The sequence below is a fragment of the Cygnus atratus genome, chromosome 5 (genome assembly GCF_013377495.2).
Source record: "Cygnus atratus isolate AKBS03 ecotype Queensland, Australia chromosome 5, CAtr_DNAZoo_HiC_assembly, whole genome shotgun sequence".
NCBI classification, from domain to species: domain Eukaryota; kingdom Metazoa; phylum Chordata; class Aves; order Anseriformes; family Anatidae; genus Cygnus; species Cygnus atratus.
In genome coordinates, this window is record NC_066366.1 from 30836079 (window position 1) to 30857208 (window position 21130).

The window sequence follows — 21130 nt, forward strand, 5'->3', positions numbered from 1 at the left end:
CAATAGAGGACACAAACCAGGCAATTAATTGGGTCAACACAGGGCCAGTTATCCCTGGAATATCTCACTTTAGTCTACAATGTTGATTAGTGCCTTTTGAGCATCACAGGGCAACAGAGGAGCAAAGGCTTTTTTTTTTTTTTTTTAATGGAGTGGCTTGCAGATTTATTATAATAGCATCTGTATATGTGTCAGAGGTTATCACTGTTTCCCTTAAGTGACTGGTGATGTGTTCTGGGAGATGGGCTATTTTATGAAGCCCATATATATATGAAAATATAAATCCATATAAATATAATTTTAAGGGAAAGCTCACATACTTTGTGATTTTTGTTATTCACAGTTAAAAGTGGGCAACCACATGCTTTTATGAATAAGGACAGTGAAATTAGAGGCTAACCCCAAGGCTTGTACTTTAAGAACTTTCAGTATTTAATTTATGCAAATGAGAGCTGTTACTCTTGATCCTATTATATTGTCAATCGCTGAGGAATTGGAATTAAGGAATAGTAAGATTGTCAGATTTTAAAACTAATGAAAGTCTTAGTTGTAAGTAGCATTTCCTTCTAATTCAATTTGCTCTTTTACTATTTTTACTGTTTCTAGTACAGTCGCTGTCTTTTCTAATATACCAAAAATGTTACTCCTTTTTCTTAATAAACCAAAAATAAGTTACTCTAAATTACATGAAGTACTTCTAATGTTCTACTCACAGCAGTCTTGTGAAGCAGGCCAGAGTTCTCCTTACGTTACAGATAGGGAAACTGAGGCAGGAAGCTTAACAATCACCTTAAGGTGTTGTTATATAACAAAGAACTATTGTTAAAATTAGGAACTTCACATTTTACAAGAATATAATATTAAAAAATTGCATTTCCCGGAGGAGCTGAGAAGAGGAGCAGAGGAAATTTGTAATTACTAAAGACACAGCTCTTTTGGCTCTGGGTCATTAAGTTCTTCATAAATGTAACTGTTCTATCACTTTTTGACTTAGGAAAAAACAGAAACAAAGAAATGAGTTTCCTAGGTCACTTGTCCGCATGTTTGACTGAGACCCAGAAATACAGTCCTGAGGCCCTAAATTAGGCATAATATAGCCATTAGATCACAGGATTCCTTCTGTCTCTCCCAGCCTGATAGCTTCCTCTTCATTCTTTGCTTTAAAGCTGAAGTCTGACTACAACTGGGAATCGCAGCAACATTGATCATTCACAGTCCTTTCACTGGTCGAAAGTGGGAAAATTAGCACCTCAGGAGTGGGAAAACAACTATTTCCTCCCAGAGAGGGAGTATGTTAATTAACCAGCACTCTCAGGATAAGGCTAACACCATGGCTCAGGTAAACATACAAATACGCATACACTCACCTAGTGGCCTATAAACTGCTCATAAAAAGCATTATGAACTGAAAAAAGAGTGTGTAAGCATAGGACTTACTGGGAAGGCCACACAGCACCTTTGCAATAAACATTAATTCATGAAGACATCTGGTCTGGTCTTGTAGTTAAGTCTCATAGAAATATATGTAAATCTTGAAATCAAAAGCGAAGTTAAGCATAAATCTTGGAGCTTCTTATCAAGATCTATTCACATTTGTCCCAGCATTATAAAAATCAAGAGTGTAATGAATAAAAGTAAGTATTACAGCAGTAATGAGCAAACAATTCCATTAGTGATCCATACAGATCTATCTAGAGATTATTACACAATCTACTGTATAGTTCTAATGTATAATGTATAACTGTATTATATAACATGTATTATACAGTATACTGCGTATGTATAATACAAGCATATAATACATATTGTTATACATTTACAATTTATTACAGTTCTGTAGCGATGCAGGTGCAGCTTCAAATCTTACCACTTCACAGCTGGGCTGTATGGAATTCCAGCAACACAAAACTATAGGTCGTGTCTTGACAGTTGTAAGTTGACAAACTTGGACTACTTTATTGTATTTCAGGAGCTCTGACAGTTTTTCATTTCTACTATGTAAGTTCTGAGCTCAGATGGTTTAAGTGTCCAGGTTTTATAAATCAGAGCTGAGGTCAGCACCACCAGCCACGTTCTCATTGGGGAGAAGAAGAAAGCCAAGGTCCCATAGGTTCGCTGCAAGAAATAGCAAGAATAGACCTGCCAGGCCAGCAGGAGTGCCATTGCCAGATGAATAAGCACAGCCAAGAGGCGTCGGACGTGATGGATGTGAGAATGGAAACTGTGACCCTGGCACCGCAGCAACAGGCACCAGCACAGATAGGCCATTAATGGCATGTTGAAAAACAACATCTGAAAAGAAGAGTAGAGGAAAATAAGACAATGACCAAGCCAAATCTCCTGGACAACACACATCTGTGCATAGAAAGATACGAGCACATAAAACTGTCCCATTCTAAGGGATAACTGCAGTTTCTATAGCTGGAATCTCAGGATGCACTTCCAGGACTCTGCAGCTGATACAACTGGGTCTGCCTGTGCCTCAGTCCCGGGCCAAGTATTCCTGCTCACTCCTTTGCAGTGTGTGGCACTGACAAGCATCTGACTCTTATTGGAACTGGTTCAGGGAGTTTGACTGAAATACTAGCACAGTAAAAAAGGATGGCTTCTGTGTGAGTTTAGCTCTCTGACCCAGCTCACTGTGGTATAAAACAAGTGTTAGCACTGGCACAAGGGAGGGACCCTGACAGAGGCAACACTGACTTGCTCTGGATTAAATGGTGAGTAACTACACCCTGTCTTTCAGACTAATGGCTGCTGGGAAAACCAGAAGGTAGCCAGGTCAGACTGGTGGGAAAACCAGACTCAAGTCTACTTAGAGAGTGACACCTACTGATCCTAAGAACTATTAAGTGTGTGAGAGCTGCCCAGGACATTGAGTCCCTTTTGCTTAATCACTGCAACTTGTGTGCGAGGACCCAAAAAAAAAAAAAAAAAAAATCAGACAGAGGGGTAAACCTGTAGAGATGGCCTCTAATCCAGGCATCCAGAGAGTCCAAAGCAATATCAAATAGAGGAAAATAGAAGTTTGAGAAACCTATGCAAAACCTCTTTCTGTTCTGCAGTTTAAATCTGAAGAAAGGTTAGAAAGAGCTTGCCATAGTCAGGCATGGCCTAACACTGACTGATCATCTCTATTCTTCCAAAACTCCTTTCTTTATAAAACTATAAAAAACAAATAAACAAAGATTCCAGAAGCAAGCTGTTGGTCACTGTTTATCTCTAAATACATACCTGTAAAATCCCAACCACGTATGTCAGACTGCCCTGTAAGAAGGAACCACCAACAAAGACCCCGAAAGAAAAACAGGCCCCCAGCTGGCCATCTACTAGTTCACCTACAAACCATGGTCCTAAAAGAAAGAAAAAACAAACAGAGCACTATCAGAAAATATAATATAGACATAACTATTTTTCACTAGTCCTTAGTACAAACTGCTTAACTGGGGAAAATTATTTCTCTATTGCTTGTCCGTAGTAATAAGTCTTATCTTTCACCTACAACAATCTGAAGAACATTCTTGATGTGAATGAATCATGGCCTTTTGGTATGGTCCATTAATGAGTTGTGGCATGCAATGAAAATATTTTCGATTTCATCTCAGTGACAACTTGTGACACCACAGATAATGTTTTCCTCATGAGAGAAGTGAAAACAGATCCTTTCAAATGCTGGTCCTTCCCCAGAATTACAATAAAACTTATGAAAGACAGTCAGAAACAGCCCCAGCTTGCCTCAGTTTACAAGTCAAAATGGTCAACCTGCACTTTTATGCATACTATACTCACTTCCATGAAAGTAGCTATTTTACTAACATATTATCAGAGGCGAAACAGGCTAAAATTCTTGATATCAGAGCTGAGATGTATTAGTGACTTGTCACATGAAATGTACATTCCGTATGCTCATTTTATACGAATGTACAGATCCTATTCATTAAATGAAACCCAAACTAAACTTAAAAATACTCACTCTGTTTTCAGGATAGTTTAATAACTTAATTCATTCTAGGATTTTAAGTCCAGCTCTTAATGAGCAAACTTATTTTCCTTGGACATTAACTTCTGAAGTTCCACATCAACTTCATAACTTAAGTAGCTTCTCCCCATTCTCCAAGATGCCAGAAGTCTATTTTTCCATCAAAATCTGATGTGTAATTTAAAAATAGTAATGTTACGTCCTTCAGTACTCTAGGTTACTTACCCAAAATCGTGTATAAATTCAGAAGCAGAATTGAGTAATATAACGTGTTTGTTTTACTGAAGACGTGAAGGGAAAATGAGGTCAGACTCAGTAGTCCTGGCTTTTCTAAACAGAAGCAACGTTTCAGAAAAATAAACTTGATTCAGGTTGCAACACACATATAATATTGGTCTTTCTGAAACAAATCTGCATAAGTCACCCACTCAGTCTACTAACTAAGAAATGTAAAAATTATATTTAATATGTCTACAGAATAAATGCAGGGTAGTGCATTTCTACTATTACTGTGATATTTGGAAATAAGAAATTGATAAATTTAACAATCTATGTTAATAACAGCAGAAAAAGCTGCCATTCTAAATGAGTAGTACAGTTACTGTATGCAAATAAAACTGCATGATGCTTATATACCCAGAAAATAAAGTTAGCTATAATGAAAAACATGCAGAAAGTTCAAATTAAATGAAAAATAAGAATTCAAAACAGTAGCTGTGCAAATGCAAAAAAGGCAGGTCAGCACAGACTAAATTAACTGGATATTTGATTAGATCTGCTTGGTACTTGATGAAATCTGACAGTAACTCAGATAAAATGAAGACTAGATGTTAAAATGTCAACATTTGACAAGCATGTCACACTAGCAAAAGAAATCACAACCAACATTCATCTAACCACAGCATGCAATTCATAGATTGGGGAAGGCTCCAAAGAGCCTTCCAAATGAAGCTAGGTTTTAGAAATTGACCTATTACAGGGCTGCCCTTCCCACAAAGCATTAACTCCCAGATGGCATGCTTGAACTTTGGAAATCAAGAGTTCTAAAGTTTGTTCACTAATCTGTGAAACACTTTTCATGGTCTACAGGGACCTAGTTGATCATAAAGTGCTAGCTCTTTTCATTTTTAGCTGGTAAATCCCATAAATATAACTGAAAACTTTTTCTGTGTGAGAAGTTGCTGTAGTTACCTCAGGATGCTACGTGACTATGGGTGTAAAGGAAGGGAAACATACCGACATGAATAGGAAGGGAGGTGGTTTCCAGAAAAATCTCATTAGTAAGGTGTGGTTCAAACAACTGTTTAAAGGATAAGCACTACCACCTTAACAGTATTAATTTTCAATTATCAGATTTATAATGAACAAAATATCAGGTTATGATAGAACTGATCTTAATTTTCATTTCAGAAAGACACAACCCTGTTCATGTTGTTTGCAAAGATCAGCAGAAATTATTCTTGTAGCAGGAAATCTGTTTCTCCAGTCAGGTGACAGCAATACAGACAGAATTGTGCAACAGCTGTAGTGAAACAAGCACATTCACATAGAACTGATACAAAATAAAACTCCTTTCCCAATGTATCAGATTCTTCAGTGAGAAAATTAAAATGAAAGCTTTAGACTTAAATTGATTGATTTGTTTTTCAGCAGATATCTGAACAAGTTTTTAAACTCTTAATTGACTTTATTTGCTATATCGGAGATTTTCTTAGAAAAAACAGCATCTTCAAAGAACCTAATCAAAACACACAGTACTGGATGTAAAATGCATATGGTGAAAATCTACAATTACTTATATATTGTTAGTGTATGGATAAATACTAAATAGTTTTAGGGAAAATTAGATCCTCTAAAACACAGATAAACATTGATTCATACCTCTGAGTGCTGGTTTTTGGAGGTATCTGAAAGCAACGAGCAAGGCAATCTGAATCAGCACAATCAATCCAAACAGCATACGAGCCTGAAAGAAACAGTTTTTAACTCTTTGCCCACACTGGAGTTTTTCCAGAGTCAACCCATGAGCATGCCTTTTGGACAATAACAGAATGATAGAGATTTCTAATGAAACACATTCAAAACGTCTTGGTACCATTGCACTAAAGAGTAAAAGAAACTTAGGGTTTCTAAAAGTTACTGGACTTGCATTCACTTGCATCTTACTGACTTGGATTGAGTTGGACGCATGACAGCAACATAACTACATCTTTCAAAAATGGTGCTTGTAAAACACATCCATTGAAGGAGTATAAATACAATTCCTATATAAAACATTTTCTGAATACTGTCCTGTATAGAACTGCAGTTAAGACATTGTGGAGAATATTGTTTATCGATTAACAAAACTAATATAGTATTGTAATTGGCTCAGAATTACTACCTACATTAATATAGACTTTACTATGTTATTCTGTAAGTGCACCTTAATTATTATGACATTCCTTCTTTCCATGTACTGAGCTGTAACACGTCTGGATATAGTCTGGAACTTACTGAATTAAGTGGGAATTTTGCCTTCCTCTTTGCTAGCTATAATGTCAGCAGCTGATGTGAGACTTTTTTGGCATTCTTGCCAGTACACATATTACAAAAGATCATAGTGGAGTTTTCTTTGACTTAAATGTTTTTTTTTCCTATTATCTCCACTACCTTGTTTTCCATTTCTTGCTTGCACAAAGTGTGTGTATACCTGTGCCTCAAAATGGACAACTGTTTAAATCACAGAAGGCAACTGCTTGCATGAACCACTGCGGTACATTCACACTTGAAGCATGCACCTTGAGGAAAGCAACTTGAAATACTTGTGAAGTTCCAACAGTGTCACATCTGATAAAAGCAAAGTGCATTCAAATCTAGTAGGAATTTGGAAAATTCTTCCTGAAGTCTCTGGGGGAAACCAGCACAGAATGACAGATGTTTTGCTGAAAATACTTACTAGAACATAGTGGTCAGTAAGAAGAATAACAGATGGCAAAAAGCCAAATTTAAGAGAAAGGTTTTCTTCCATTGAAAATATATGACCCCGTTTGCTAACTCTTCCTGAAGCATCCTAAATTGATATAAAATAAGAAAGCAATTAGGAACTGGTAGTGCCAACATAACGGATTTTAAATAAATAACACGAAAGTCAAGTTAAAGTAGCTAGTCAACATCTACAACTTTTCTGGAAAGATCTGATTAACATGGCAGTATGCCAGGCATGCACATGTCAAATACTTCTACCTGCAAAACACTGATTATTGACAATTTGGTAATTTCAAGCAAATTTGTGATTGTGATATTATACTCTGAAAGTGATGCATATGAGACCATTCAGAGATTCAGCAGTTTGAGGGTGAGGGTTTGTGAGGCACTGGAACAGCTTGCCCAGGAAGCTGTGGATGCCCCATCCCTGGATGGGGACAGGCTGGATGAGGCTTTGGGCAACTTGGTCTGGTGGGAGGTGTCCTGCCCATAGCAGAGGGGCTGGAATCAGGTGACCTTTAAGGTCCTTTCCCACACAAACCATTCTGTGATTTTATGATTCCAGCTTGTGAAAGACAGTGACTATTTTTTAGCCACCACAAACACTTGTTTTCTGAAAGCTCAATTCTAGCTAATAACCTGTCTTAAAACATTTTAAAGCTTTGTTGTACTTAGTTTCAAGCATATTTGCTAGTTACAGTACAACTGACACAGTATCATCAAAAACTCAATCCCCTAGGGCATTTTCATCCCCAGTTCTGCTATATTTCAACAGAATTATTTTATATTTGTGCATGTATAACACTGATACCTCATTTCACAGGACAAAATAAACTGTCTATTTATATTAAAGAATTTGGTATGTTTACTCTGATTACACCCAAAACAACAGCATTTAGACAATCCCAGAAACAATGTATACCAATCAACTGTTCTTATTTTCTCTACAGGTAACCAATACAAGTCAAGACTTCATCCTCCTCTCTTCCACAAAATTATTCAGTAACTGGATGTAATAGTGACTTATGGCTGGAGAGGAAATGAAATTAATTTTTAGAAAATTCCATTCAGTTATCTGAAAACGAGCACACATTTGCAAAGCACATTATTGCTATGCAGGCCTGCATAACAGTCTTCAAAAGTTACTCAGTTTTGCGCATGTTTTCATTGTCATCATCAAAAAAAATTGATTATAAAATCTATCTTTTCCTAGATATAGCATCACAGAAATCAGTAACAAGCAAGGAGACAGAACACTGACAGTACAGAGAGGCCATAGGGGTGGGGAGGGAGAGAAGCATTATTGTCTTTGTCCTGTGCGAAATAATGCCTGGCTTGGTTCCACCAGGCAGGACAAATCTGACTTTCCCATTACTATTGTACAAGTGTGCAGAATGTTAGAACAGTCTGATGGGTTCTTTGACAGCCACTTGAAGGGACAGAAATACAATATGTTCCAGAAGCAGAAGCAGATAGACTAAGAAATGCTTTTTTCCCCAGCAACCTAATATCAGTTAAGTTTGATGTTCTGGGAAACAGAAACCATATTCAGTAGCAGCCTGTAAGGAAACATGAAAAGAAGTTAAACAAACAAACAAAAATAAAAAAAAATTAAGAGACAACATTATCCCAATACTTTATTAATGTTTTAGTGCTCAGTAATCAGTCAATTTCATTTAATAAATCGGCTGGTTTTTGTAATCAATCAGACAAATACAAAAGCAAGTCTGTTACCATGTATTTTGTTCCTGGCTACGTGATGCAGAAGGGTGATGGAGAACACATGACAATGTAGAGATTCAACACACACAATGCCAATGGGTATCTTACCTGGACAATCACATCTATTTGATGGGACCCTTCACTGTAATTTTGCGGGTTCCACTTCCGCACGTAGAGAGGGCCAGATGCCTGATGAGCATTCCCCAAAAGAACTCCATCTATATAGACTTTGACAGAGGTAATGACAGAAGGAGAGAAGGCCAGAATTCTAAGGATTGAACAAACAGCAAAATAAACAGATTTGTTACAGTACTTGCAGATTTGTCATACGTTCCCAAAGAGAAGCCCCTAAAGATAATGGTACCTTATACTTAAGAATCCAAAGGAGATAGAAGTGAAAATGGTATAATATCTGTAGGCAAAAGGCAATATGCTAACTCTTTCTTACAACTAAGAAAAGAAGTTCTATAAGGTATTGTACAAAAACAACAGGATAGAAAACTAGGTTGTTGAACAGACAAAAATGGAGATCCTTGGGTCTCGGCAAAAATAATCTTAGAACTCTTGCTGTTGAAACATTTGCTAATATTAGCCAGATGCATTGCCCTACACACATACAGATGCACACTCAAATAGCTGGAGATATTTTCATTGAAAATCGCCAGTCTCTCTCTGAAATCTTTTGTTGTTGAGTGCAGAGTACCTTTTTTCTTTGTTGTTTTTGATTCTTTGCTAGTCAGAGTACGTTACAAAGACCTTCCAGTCTTTGCAATGGAATTTATGAGAAATGGAGTGGAACGCAAGACTGGTATTACAGATTTGAGATACCAACAAACATGGTATCACTTGACAGCGCTTATAACCAGAGAAACAGTGATACTAACATAATCTCAATATACTGCACACCTGTCTTTCACTTCTGCTAATACAAAAGGTATTGGGGAGCACGTCAGTCAAATGAAGGAGTCTCTTACTGTTATTGTGAGCTATTCTACCAGTTCCTATATTGAATATAATCATGAGAAAATTCAGATAGGATTCTAAATAGTAAACTGGAAAGTAGGCAGCCTTAGTAGGACACTGCTTCCTAAATGGAGAAGTATGACAAAGTTCTTTTGATTGTAATTCTACGTATTCAATATGCACGTATATTTTATACCTATTGGTCTAATAGCAAATATTAGGTATTGAAAAGCGCATAAAGATTTTGCGCACAAAAAGATATAAAAAGATAAGGTAGAAATGAAAAGATGGAGACCTTTAAAACAAACAGGAAAACTGGCAGAGACATAGATTTTAATATATATTAAATATCTAATATAAATATTTGGAATATACCAGGGTTGTAATACTGAAAACAGAAGAAAAGGATAAGAAATCTAAAGTGAACAGAAAAATAGACAAAATCCTGAAATAAAGGAAGGCAATGTGAACATGTGAAATTGATGAAACAGATTAAGTATTAATCAAACTACCAGCTTTGGCCACACAAAAAAGGTTTCAGTGGAAATAACCACATAAACAAAACAAATAACAATTAGTGCTAAATAATCTGCTTTTAATCACAGTTATGATACAAAGTGAGTTCTCAGGAACAATTTTGCAGAGAAAAGCAGTTTCTGAGAATAGTAGATATTTTTTAAGGCGTATGTTATTATATAAATACACATATATACCATGACCACAAAAAGACACCAACTAATAAATATAGTGAAATACTGCCAAATATTGTAAAAAATCAGATTACAGGGTACCTGATATGAGTGGAGTAAAGAATTTTTACTAGTGGTTCATGAGAAGAACTACTGTAAAGGCGGGATTTGGGATTGGTGATGAGAACTGCAGGCCATTCTTCAAAGGTAAGATCTGTGAAACTAAGGAGGTCATGATCAAATGCAAGGATCCGGTACCTAAGAGGGAAGGAAGATAATTTTGTTGATATAAGTATTGCATGCGCAGCAGATTCTCATGCCTCCCAAGTTCCTAAACAGAACTTGTTTGATTTATTTTCCATTTATTCTCTTTTGTACTTGATCATATGTTGTCACAAACAGATTTCTACACAACTTTGATTTAACAGCAATTTAAGATTTATTTTATAATTTTAGAGTAAATCACAACATTAGATTATATAATTCATAAGAGTATGTAATCATCAGCCAATTTAACAAAATGATTCAAAGTAATTTACTACAATTAAAACAGTGACTTAGTTAAAGATTTGAGAAGGGCAAGGTTTGCACGAGAGTTACTACATAGCTGAACAAACTTGAGCTGACTCTGCCACAGTAACTGCACAGATGTTTACCTCTGATGAGGTTTACCTGCTTATAAATCACTGAAGCACTACTCAGAATTGGAAATGCCATGGTCTATTGAATTTTGCATATGAATCAGATGAACGTTATGTTAAAGAATTCAAATATAATGTCCATTTCTGCAGTGTAAGGGCAAGCACACTAGTCATGGACAACGACTTGTGTGCTTTCTCCTGTACACACGAGTATCTTTTGTAGCATTACTGCAGAAAAGCTGATATACTACCATACATTCCACGTAGCATCATATGCTTTTTCATATGCTGCTACAGTAACAGCAGAGGTAGATTGTTTTTATTTCTAGAATTCCAACAGCTAGTCCAGAGCACAGTACTTGGAAGTGTTGATGCTGAATTTTATCACATTTGCCTACTTTGAATACTAAATACGTATTAGATGGTATATTTAGATGCTATCTTTTTAGTTTATAAATATCAAGAATGAATCAAGACATTAGTTTGCATAACTTATTAACACACTGTTGCTATCAGGAAAATGCCCAAAGTTACATAGAGATATATTTCAAAAACATTAATAGTAATAATCAGACAGATCTAATGCTTTCTTCGGATTCTCCAAACAGCATAAAAGGGAATTAAAGTAGGACCAGGTAGGTTCCACACAATAATTTGCTCACACAGGATTTGCTTACCTCCTATTATCCATCCAGTCTCCCAATTCCAGTTCCAGAGTGCCACCATGGTGTTGACTGTGCAAGGCTGGCATCAGTCCACCCATTGTATGGAGATGTCCACATAAATAAGCTGTGGCAGAACTAATAAAAGAACATAAGAATTGTGATTATTTGGGTGGGGAGGAGATGCCAGTGCAGAAAACTATAAAGTGACAGACAAGTATGCGAAGAGAAGCAAGAAACATACTTTACACTGAAAATTTGCAGGAAAAAAAAAAAAATCTTACCTCATTAACGTTCGTATTCCTGGGGCTGGGGAGATGATTGTTGAGGTGGGATAATGGCCAAACCAGATAGTATGATTGCTGTAGAGGCTTTCTGTTGCCATCATAGAGAGCTCTTGCATTTGACTCTGAAAAAGACAGGTGTTTGGAAAAAAAAACAAAAACAGAACAAAAATATAACTGTTTAACTATTTACCATTTAGGTTATTTAGAAAGAACAGCAGAAGAAATGCAGAAAGAAACTAATGAAGAATGCAATTCATCTGTTATCTATAGAGAACACCCACAGTTGCTTCAATGAACTGCACTGTTAACCTAAAAATCTGTTGGAAAAAAATGAAAAGATACTCAAATGTCTTGCAATTGATCAGAAGAAAGGTGGGATATAAAGACCGACTTCAGTAAATTATATTTCTATCCTTTCTACTGCTTGTTTATATAACCATACACTTGAGTTGATTTTACAAATATATTTGCCTTGCAATTACACCCCTATTATCTCCTGACTTGCTTGACAGCCTTTTATAGGCATGACAGATCCCAGAACCATGCACCATACGATTCAGTCATTTAACTGCAGGAACTATGATGCTGAATCTTGAAAATATTACTCAGCCATTGCTGTTAATATTAACCAAAATTTTTCTTTCATTTGTTTGAACTCCAGTCTTTTTGACATCAACCACATGAACCAGTTCAGAGAGACTCCTAATACCAATAGGATCTCAAAGACTTAACAGAGGAGGCAGGAAAACTAAAGCCAGAGATGAATACAAATCTACTTCTTCACCATTTTGGAAATCTTTTAGTATAAAACAGAGAAAAATCAACATACTATTCTCCTTCGTACCTCAAAAGCAATGCTGTAATGCATGGATAAAGTAAACAGAAATAAAAGCTATATTAAAATGGATTCGGTATAGCATTCTGAGTTACTGCAACAGGTTTATGAAGTGAAATTAATATTTCACTTGCCTTTATGAATTTGGGCTTTAAGAATGTTTTTACACGATATATCTATTAGAAACCCAAGCTATACAATCAAATCAATGATATAAATGCTGTTTATTTTTCAAATTCCTCGCAGAGGTTTAATCCTTAACACAGTTCCAAGTACCTACTGCCCCATGGCTACCTTTTCTCTTTACCTTCAGATTTGTGCAAAAATCTGCAAATTATACTCTCTGGACTCCTGCTGCTGGTTAATAAGCAAGCAAACACTTGATTTATTGCAGCCAAGAACTGGAGCTCCAGACTCAACCGCGTTTCTTCTCTCCTTGAGAGTTTGTCTGCAAAGTTACTACACCCTACAGACATGCCTATGAATTACAGTAAACAATGAGAACACTACCGTACTTGGCACTCCTACATCATCTTTTATCTAATTATCACCAAGTACTTTACAAACATTTAATTAAATGTTGAGTCTCCTTTAGACAAGATTAGAAGAACATTCTACTTATCATTGAGGCAGTTACCACAGGTAGAGTATGACATCTGTTTACCAGAACACAATAACTATGCAATGCTTCAGAACAGTATCCCCAGAACAACAAATGTACCAACAAACTACAAAGAAAAATGGAAAGGGGAGCAAAATGTTACCTTAACTGATATTTGATTTAAAGATTGGGATTAGTGTTATTCTTTTAAGAAAAACAGTAATCTTCATGGTCTTGGAACATCAGGATCTCACTTTTGTAAATGACATATTTCTTTTATCAGTGGAATAATGTGAAAGAATGCTATAAATTAGTGCAACTCTCATCTGCAAACATTAATAGAAAACATCTAGCAAAGAGAAAAGGTGTGAAATTGGATTTTTATATTTTTTTGGAAAAAAGCTTCACAGCAGATAAAGAACATATTAATAAACTTGTCTAAATGTTAAGAAACTACTGGCAGAGCCCTAAAAAAAAACCAAACAACTAATTTGACATTTTTATACTGGATTATTTCTTGACAGAAAACACTGATACTCTACATGTTAAGAGAAACATTCATTTTTCTAAACAAAAGCTTCATGTGCATATTAACTTAGAAAAGTAGAATCTTTCAGATGAGCACAAATCTTTCAGACAATTTTTCTTTGTAAAAGACATGGAAAAAAACAAACAAACAAACAGATTCATACACTATAAAAGTACCACAGCCAGCAAAACAGAATGCTAAGATTTCTAAAATACCATATTTAAAATCCCAAAGAAATTATAGGGTCTCTTTGGGCCTGGGCTGAGTGTGGCATCCACGCAGATGAATGAATAGTTCCCAAAAGAGGTGGTGTGGATATAATGGAAAGAGCCATCTTTACGCCAGGCAGAGTATTTCCTGAAAAAATAACACAAAAATATCGCTGTTAGAAAAGCTTGCAGCAATGACAAAGATGATGTGTACGAAACACGCACAACTTCTTGCGTTAGACCTCCATTACTTCAGTACAGTCTCCTCTTAAAAATCAATGGCATTGAAACGCCTGTACTTCAAAGAAGATACATTATATTTCTAATGCCATAAAGACCCTTTCACAAGGTTTATTTTCTCAAATTAATGTTACTTTTAAGAACATCATGAACTTTACGAGAACTGGAAGCTCAGTACCATAATCCTTAGATTTCAGTCTTTAGTCCCACTTAAGTTATGTACAACAGTTGAATTATCCTCTGCTCATGCTGTGGAAGTAAAACAGGAACCAGTGGTTTTGTGTAAAAACATTGTATTCTGATACAACTACTGCCTTCTTTAATTTTAATCCATAATGAACAGCAGGGAGTTGAGTAACTGTTTTCCCTGGCCTATATTTTTACCCGTGCAAGCTACAGTGTTCTAGAGGTGTGCAGCAAAGAAAGAAAAATTTGTTCATGTATCACATAGCGGCAAGCAGACATGGATTTTCTGTGGCTCAGACAAAAAAAAGACATTGTCTTTTTGACTGTTTAACATCATGGGGTAGCGGAGAAGAAAAGGCTTCCACAAGACTCCATTTCACTCTGCCATCTCCCTTCTCTGTCCTTAGTGTGGGGCACATTACCTAGAAATTCTTAATCTTGGTATTTTATTCATCCATAGGATTAAACATGCATTTAAATAAAATTGTTCTTAAGATAGTTCTACCTTTTAGTAACACTTAATAGCTTTTGAAGATTCTTAGAGCCTTTCTTCAGTCCTAGATACTAACTAGGATAAATCTCTAATGAGTTTCTTTATCTTATGATGACTATAGTGAAGTAAAAACCATAATGCGAATACATTTGTTTTGCAACAAATTGGTAATAAATAAGCAAAGACTTGTTAACCTGACATTTGCACTCAAATTCTTAGGGTGAAATTTCCTTTTCACTCTAAGGATAATCTCTTTTGCTAGCACTGCATCTTCAGAGTGGACTAGAGAAAGGTGATCCATAGCTCTTTCCAAACAGTAAACGTGTCTAGGCCAAATCCCAACAGCAACAATTCAGGGATGATCCTGCAGATTTACTAGTGCTACATCTTGCCATGTGATTCACTAGGACTTGTGATAGCAGCCTTAAATTAAATAGACCAGAGTACTGATAAATACTACACTGATATGTTGCCACAACTGCAGCAAAAGATACAGGGACATGCACTGAACTAGCCCATGCAAAAGCCTCATCAGTGCCACACATTCATCCCTTCATGGTAAATCCACATCTGAATTCCATGTTCTGCAAATAAAGCTGTTGTAGGATACCATCTCAGTGAATTTATGGGAAAATAATCTGCTCCTGCTGGGCCATGAAGCAAATTGGTGAACCATCAGAAACTGAAACTCTGTTGTTATTGTAGAATGAATAGGTTAAAAGCCTGAATTCAAGGAGAAATTTGATTTTTAAGTCCTCCCCTAGTTCTAAAGAGTCAAAGCTAAATGCACCACCAAAATTAGGAAACAAGATTTTGTGTAGAGATGTCAAGGGCAAGAAAAACCGAGGAACTGAACTTGAGTCACAGCTGAGGCTACCTCCCCAATGTAAAAGCAAAAGAGACAAATGACAAGGTGAAAGCTTCCTGATCATTTATAATTAAATCTCCAATGAGATATTAAGTATTTAAATTCCTCAGAGAATTTAAATTCCTCAGAAGGTTTGTCCACCCATCATACTTTGTCTGTATTCTTGCATCTCTATTTCTACTTTGGGTTTTCTAAAATCACAAATTACTCAGATGTGAAGAAGTGGCTCAGATAAAATTTAGGCCCATATGAAGTGAAAAGCCCTTGAGCATGCAGAAAGAACCAAAAAACTGTGTTTTGTTACTTTTTCCATCTGAGGATGAAAAGACTCTTAAGAAATATTAGTTTTACATAAACGTCATAAAATTGTACACATAATGCACAGAACATTTCCTAGACACAGGGACGCTTAGAACACATGCGATTACAAAACATATAGGGATAAGAAGTCTGAGAAAAGAATTCTCTATTCTCTGAATTTATCCTACTCTACTAATTGGCAATGGGAACAGCAAATATGGTCTTGGCTGTACAGAAAGTCAGTGAGAAAGCATTTGCGACAACTGAAAACAGAACATTGTTTAGCAATTTTGACCTTCAATAAAACGCCATGTGTGGTAAATAAAATACCTGTAGTAATTCCGAACACTATCCAGGTGTGGAATGTTGAATGAATCTGTAAGGGAGAGAAAAAGGAAGTGAGGACACTTTCAGATCAAATTGAGTAATTTGTATTTTTATGTCCTGATGTTGAGATAAGTGTCTCAGCAGACAACGGCAAGCTATATTTAAAAAAAAAAAAAGCATAATTGGTAAACAGACTATCCAGGTGTGCAGTGAAAACATTACATACTTCATGCAGTTAACCTGGAAGTGTGAATAGTTTTCTCTTTGAAGTTTCACTTCAAAGACAAAATTGTTGTGGAAATGTAAATTGTCATTTAGCGGCTAAAAGCTAGACACATGACTACAGTTTGGCCACAAACCTTTTCAGAAGCTTTTCAAGTTCAGTGGGTTATATAAAGACCTAACTCATCTAGGGAAAATAAGGTTGCAATAGCATCAGAGACTAGTGTATGTTAAAGAACAGTTGTACTACAACTGGGGTCCATGTCTCCACTATGGTTGGTAACAGAAGACTTCTAGGGAAATGTGATTAAGTATTACGGGCTATATATGACAAAGGATGTACTCCTCGCCCACCACCCCAATACTAGGCTTTCTAGTTTTGCCCTTCCTGTATAGAGCAGCTGTTACAAGTTTATTAGTTTGCGCTTGAATGTTTAGAATTACAACTATGACACATATAAACTTCCCTGAGTTCTTTCTACTAAAAAGAAATAGATTTTGTTTCAACTGCTGAGCATGTGCTACTTTTTAAACTGAAACTGTTGGAGGAGGTCTGTGAGAAGTAAATTAAAACCATTTCTTCAGTAGGATAAGGTTACAGGTTGCCCTTGCATTGAAAGATGGGGCATACAAACTAATAACTAACATCTAAAGCTACATTCTACCAGTTGCCATGCAGAAGCAATAAATGAAGAGTCTTACTTCCCTGTTACTAGAACTTCAGTAAGTAAAAAATGTAAACAAATGTGCCCTTAGTAGAGCAGATACTTGGATGGCAAGTCTTTCTACTGACTCATAACCACCACTAATATGCGAGCAACTTCTAACAATTTACCTCTGTATTATAACTTACTTAAATTATCTCTATAATCACAGGAGAGGAAAAGACGTTTCATCTCCTTCTTACCATGATTGCCTTTGATGTCTATCCACTTGGTTTTTTCCATGACCCTTGATCTCTTCAGGATCGACTGGTAAGTTTTCCATTCTACTTCCACCTGCTCAGATCCCAGTTTATCTTTCGTCTTAGCATCTGTCAAGTCACCTGTAAACGTACAACGGTGAGATGTAACTAGAGGTCTACACAGTTCTCACATATGCTGTAACTAGTCAAGAATGCAATCCAAGCTTCCTAGTGTAAGGCCGCAGGCCTCCTGTGTACAGTCTGGACATTCCTGTCATCTGGTTACTGTAAGGGTAAATGCCTTCTAATGAAAGTGCAGGAGGCTATTCAAGTGTCTATCAGACGTGTCACTACAGCACTTTTACCGATGCCATGCTAGAAGAAATTGTTATGCATTCCTTCTACTTGAAAATTCTAGTCATAGAGACATCAACTTCACACCTTCTGTATTCCCTTAAGCTCCAACTAAAGTTCAAACCATTCTCAATTTGTTCGTATAATAACGCCTTCCTGCAGAGTTAGTTAGAAGATGAACGCTATTTCTGAGCTCTTAACTTAAAAAGCAAGCAGCAGATAAGTAACTGTAGAAACATAAGAAGTCTAAACTTAGCACAAAAACTCTAAAACCTCATGTGTAGCAACAGCTCAAAGATCTTTCAATTTGCTTGCCAAAACTTAATCCATTTCAGTAACAGTAGTAAGGTATCAAATGAAATGGCAAGGTTTATTTCACCTGTCTTGGTATGTGTTCAAGCAGAAACCAGCAATAAAAATCTTATGTTAGTTCACAGCACTTTTCTATACACATAAGCAAGAATTGTTCTGATACAGAATACCTGAGAGATAAACTGACTCTTAACAACAAGTCAGAGATACCGCTCACTTCTGTAACTTCACATGCAAAGGATGACATAAAATCACTACTAGGAAAGATGACTACTAATCACAACTAAGGTTTAGTGACAAATACAGGGTGACAATAGCTATATTGCATGATTATGTCTTAGTTATACGTAATATTCTAAATTCACCACCAAATTCAAGATATTAATCAAAAACAAATCCTATTGCATTTACAAGTTAATCTCTTCTGCTGCTAGCAATCTACTTTCACCCACACTTCTACTTCCACTGCTTAAGATACCTTATAGCTTTAAGGCTTTATTTTGAGATCTGAGAATTTTGCTTATTTGCTCTTCATTTGACAGCACATTCAAGAGGAAATTGACACTTCTGAGATGCTTACCTGTTGCTAGAACAAGTGCTGGCTGAATTACATCAATTGTTTCAGAACAGAATTTTTCAAAGTCAGTAGCTCGTTTGGGATCCCGAAATCTACTTATATGAATATCTGACACCTGCAAAAGAGAGAAAAATGAAACCCTGTCCCAAACAGCGGGTTACTGCCGCCCAACACTGTCTAGAATGCCTACTGGGCACTATGTAAGAAAAGCATTTTTCCTACAAGAAAGGTGAAAGAGCCCTTAATACAAGGTTATAGTACAGAGATAGTAATTTAGTTCACTTTCAGAGGAGATGTTCCTGTGGATGAGAGGAAAAACAAGGCAGGAACCACTTGGGGAAGAACTTGATCCCATGGCCTAAGCTAGACCTGTTGAGTCACCAGGGAGCTCGAAGCCTGTTTCCCACAACATAATCTGGCACAACATTGGATTTAGTGCTTGATTAACTTCCAAGTTAGGCCAATGATAAAGCAGCTGTTAAAGGGCATGTCTGAAAGAGAACAGAGCCACTTGAAAGTAAAGGCAAGTCTCAAATTAGCTGTGCTGTGACCTATCCTTGGGAGAACTCCACTGGACATAACATAACCAGAGAGAAGATGGCAAGAGAAGTATGGAGCTGGGCATGCTGCTTGTCAGCATAGCTCTGGAACTGTTATATACTGCTGTAGTCGACTCTCTTAAGATTAAAAACTCAAAACAGAGGCTTTATCTACCTTAATTCAAGCATGCCTCTCATTTTGAAATCCGCTCTGCAGTAAAGATAAGCCCTACGTCATTTAAGGAAAAATTACTGGAAAAAAAATTAGAAAATACACAGCAATTGGAGAGAACAAAAGGACTAATAATACACTGGCTTACATGCTGAGTGGTGCCTGCAGCTAATACATGTAGGGAAAGTGCTCTTGAGTTTTAGAACAGAAGGGAAATAGCAGAAGCAGCCTATTGCAGCTACACAGCACTTCTGTGACATCTCAGCTATCAATTGCCTGCAAATATGTAAAGGCTTATGATTAGTTATACACTAAGTGCTCGAGGAATGCTGTGGGGAGCAGCGTCAGGCAGGAGCCCACAGAAGCACCCAGGTGTGACAGTTCACTTCCAAGACCATGCCAGATTAACAAGTATCTGACATCCAATCTGGAAACAAGGCTACATGTGCGTAAAACCAACCAGGCATCACTCATGTACTAGTCCAGCACGTCCTGACGCTAAAAACAAAAAGCCACGTGTAATATTTTCTCCGTTGCAACTTTCCTGAACTTTGGAAGAGGAGAGTGGCAAGCAGAGGCTGGATTTCCTAGCAGAGCGTTATATAATGCAGGACAGGGTACTGATGCAATATAGGAGATAACGCAGTTATTAGGAGAGCTTTAATTACCACGTACACCTTACCTCTCGGGCAGCCTAGCAGGCTGCCCGGACACCTGTGTGACAGCAGCGGGGAGCGCTCACCGGGGCGGAGGTGCCGCAGCTTCTGGTCAAACCGAACCGAGCCGAGTCAAGCCGAGCCGACCCCTCACAGCTCGGTGGGCTTGGGCAGCGCCCTCCGCCATCACGGAGCCTCCTCAGCGCTGCGCCCCCCGCCCCGTCAGGCCGTTACCCATCCCCGCTCCCCGCTCACCTGCACTGCCCACAGCAAGTTGGCGACCTCCGCCCCGGGGGCCGGCTGAGGGGCTCGGGGACGCCGCCGCCCCGCCGGAACCGGGCGCGGAGACCCCGCGGGCGCGTACCAGTCGAGCAGCAGCGCGGCGACGGCGGCTGCCAGCAGCACGGCGGCCACCCTTAGCATCCCGCCGCCGCCTCAGGCGGCCTCCGCTGCCCGCCGCCGGGCAGCGCCGCTGGCTTCAGCACTTCCGCCGCCCGTCGGGCCGCCCCCGCCGCGCCTCTATGGTTGGCTGGGAGGGCCGGTGCCGGCCCCCTGTGGGGGGGGGGAGCTCCCCGCTCCTTCCCGGGTTTTGCCGGCTCTGGGGTAAGGAAAATTCCGCCCGCCAGCGTCCTGCGCGGGGAGCTGTCGCCGCAGGGACAATAAAAACGCGAGGAGAGGAGATGGGTGGCTCGTCCGGCTGCCCTCCCAGCCCCTCACACCGACACCCCCTCTTGGCTTTCTGTCACTGCTCAGAAAGCTGACTGACTTCTTTTGCTCGTGACATACTTAAAAATTCATTTTAGGGCCTTTAGGACCTATTTTTTTTCTATATACATCATGATAAACCTTGCCAGGGCAACTGCACGGTTTCGTGATTGCTAATTTATTCTTTGCTC

General features: G+C 37.9%; 1 protein-coding gene across 2 annotated transcripts; it reads right to left on the bottom strand.

Moving 5' to 3' along the window:
* Positions 1 to 1933: 1933 nt before the first annotated feature.
* TMEM62 (transmembrane protein 62) lies at positions 1934 to 20751 on the bottom strand. Of its 2 annotated transcripts, XM_035539630.2 has the most exons (14): positions 20490 to 20751; positions 18871 to 18982; positions 17628 to 17765; positions 16502 to 16547; positions 14091 to 14232; positions 11908 to 12032; positions 11639 to 11761; positions 10423 to 10578; positions 8777 to 8936; positions 6918 to 7031; positions 5861 to 5945; positions 4205 to 4309; positions 3235 to 3353; positions 1934 to 2292 (listed from the first exon to the last, which is right to left on the bottom strand). In XM_035539630.2, exons 1-14 carry the CDS (start codon positions 20655 to 20657, stop codon positions 1966 to 1968), a joined length of 1920 nt encoding a protein of 639 aa, XP_035395523.1. In that variant the 5' UTR covers positions 20658 to 20751; the 3' UTR covers positions 1934 to 1965. The 2 variants fall into 2 exon arrangements, with proteins under 2 accessions (XP_035395523.1, XP_035395524.1); XM_035539631.2 differs by lacking the exons at positions 16502 to 16547; positions 18871 to 18982; positions 20490 to 20751 and having other exon boundaries at positions 17628 to 17707.
* Between the last annotated feature and the right edge of the window lie 379 nt (positions 20752 to 21130).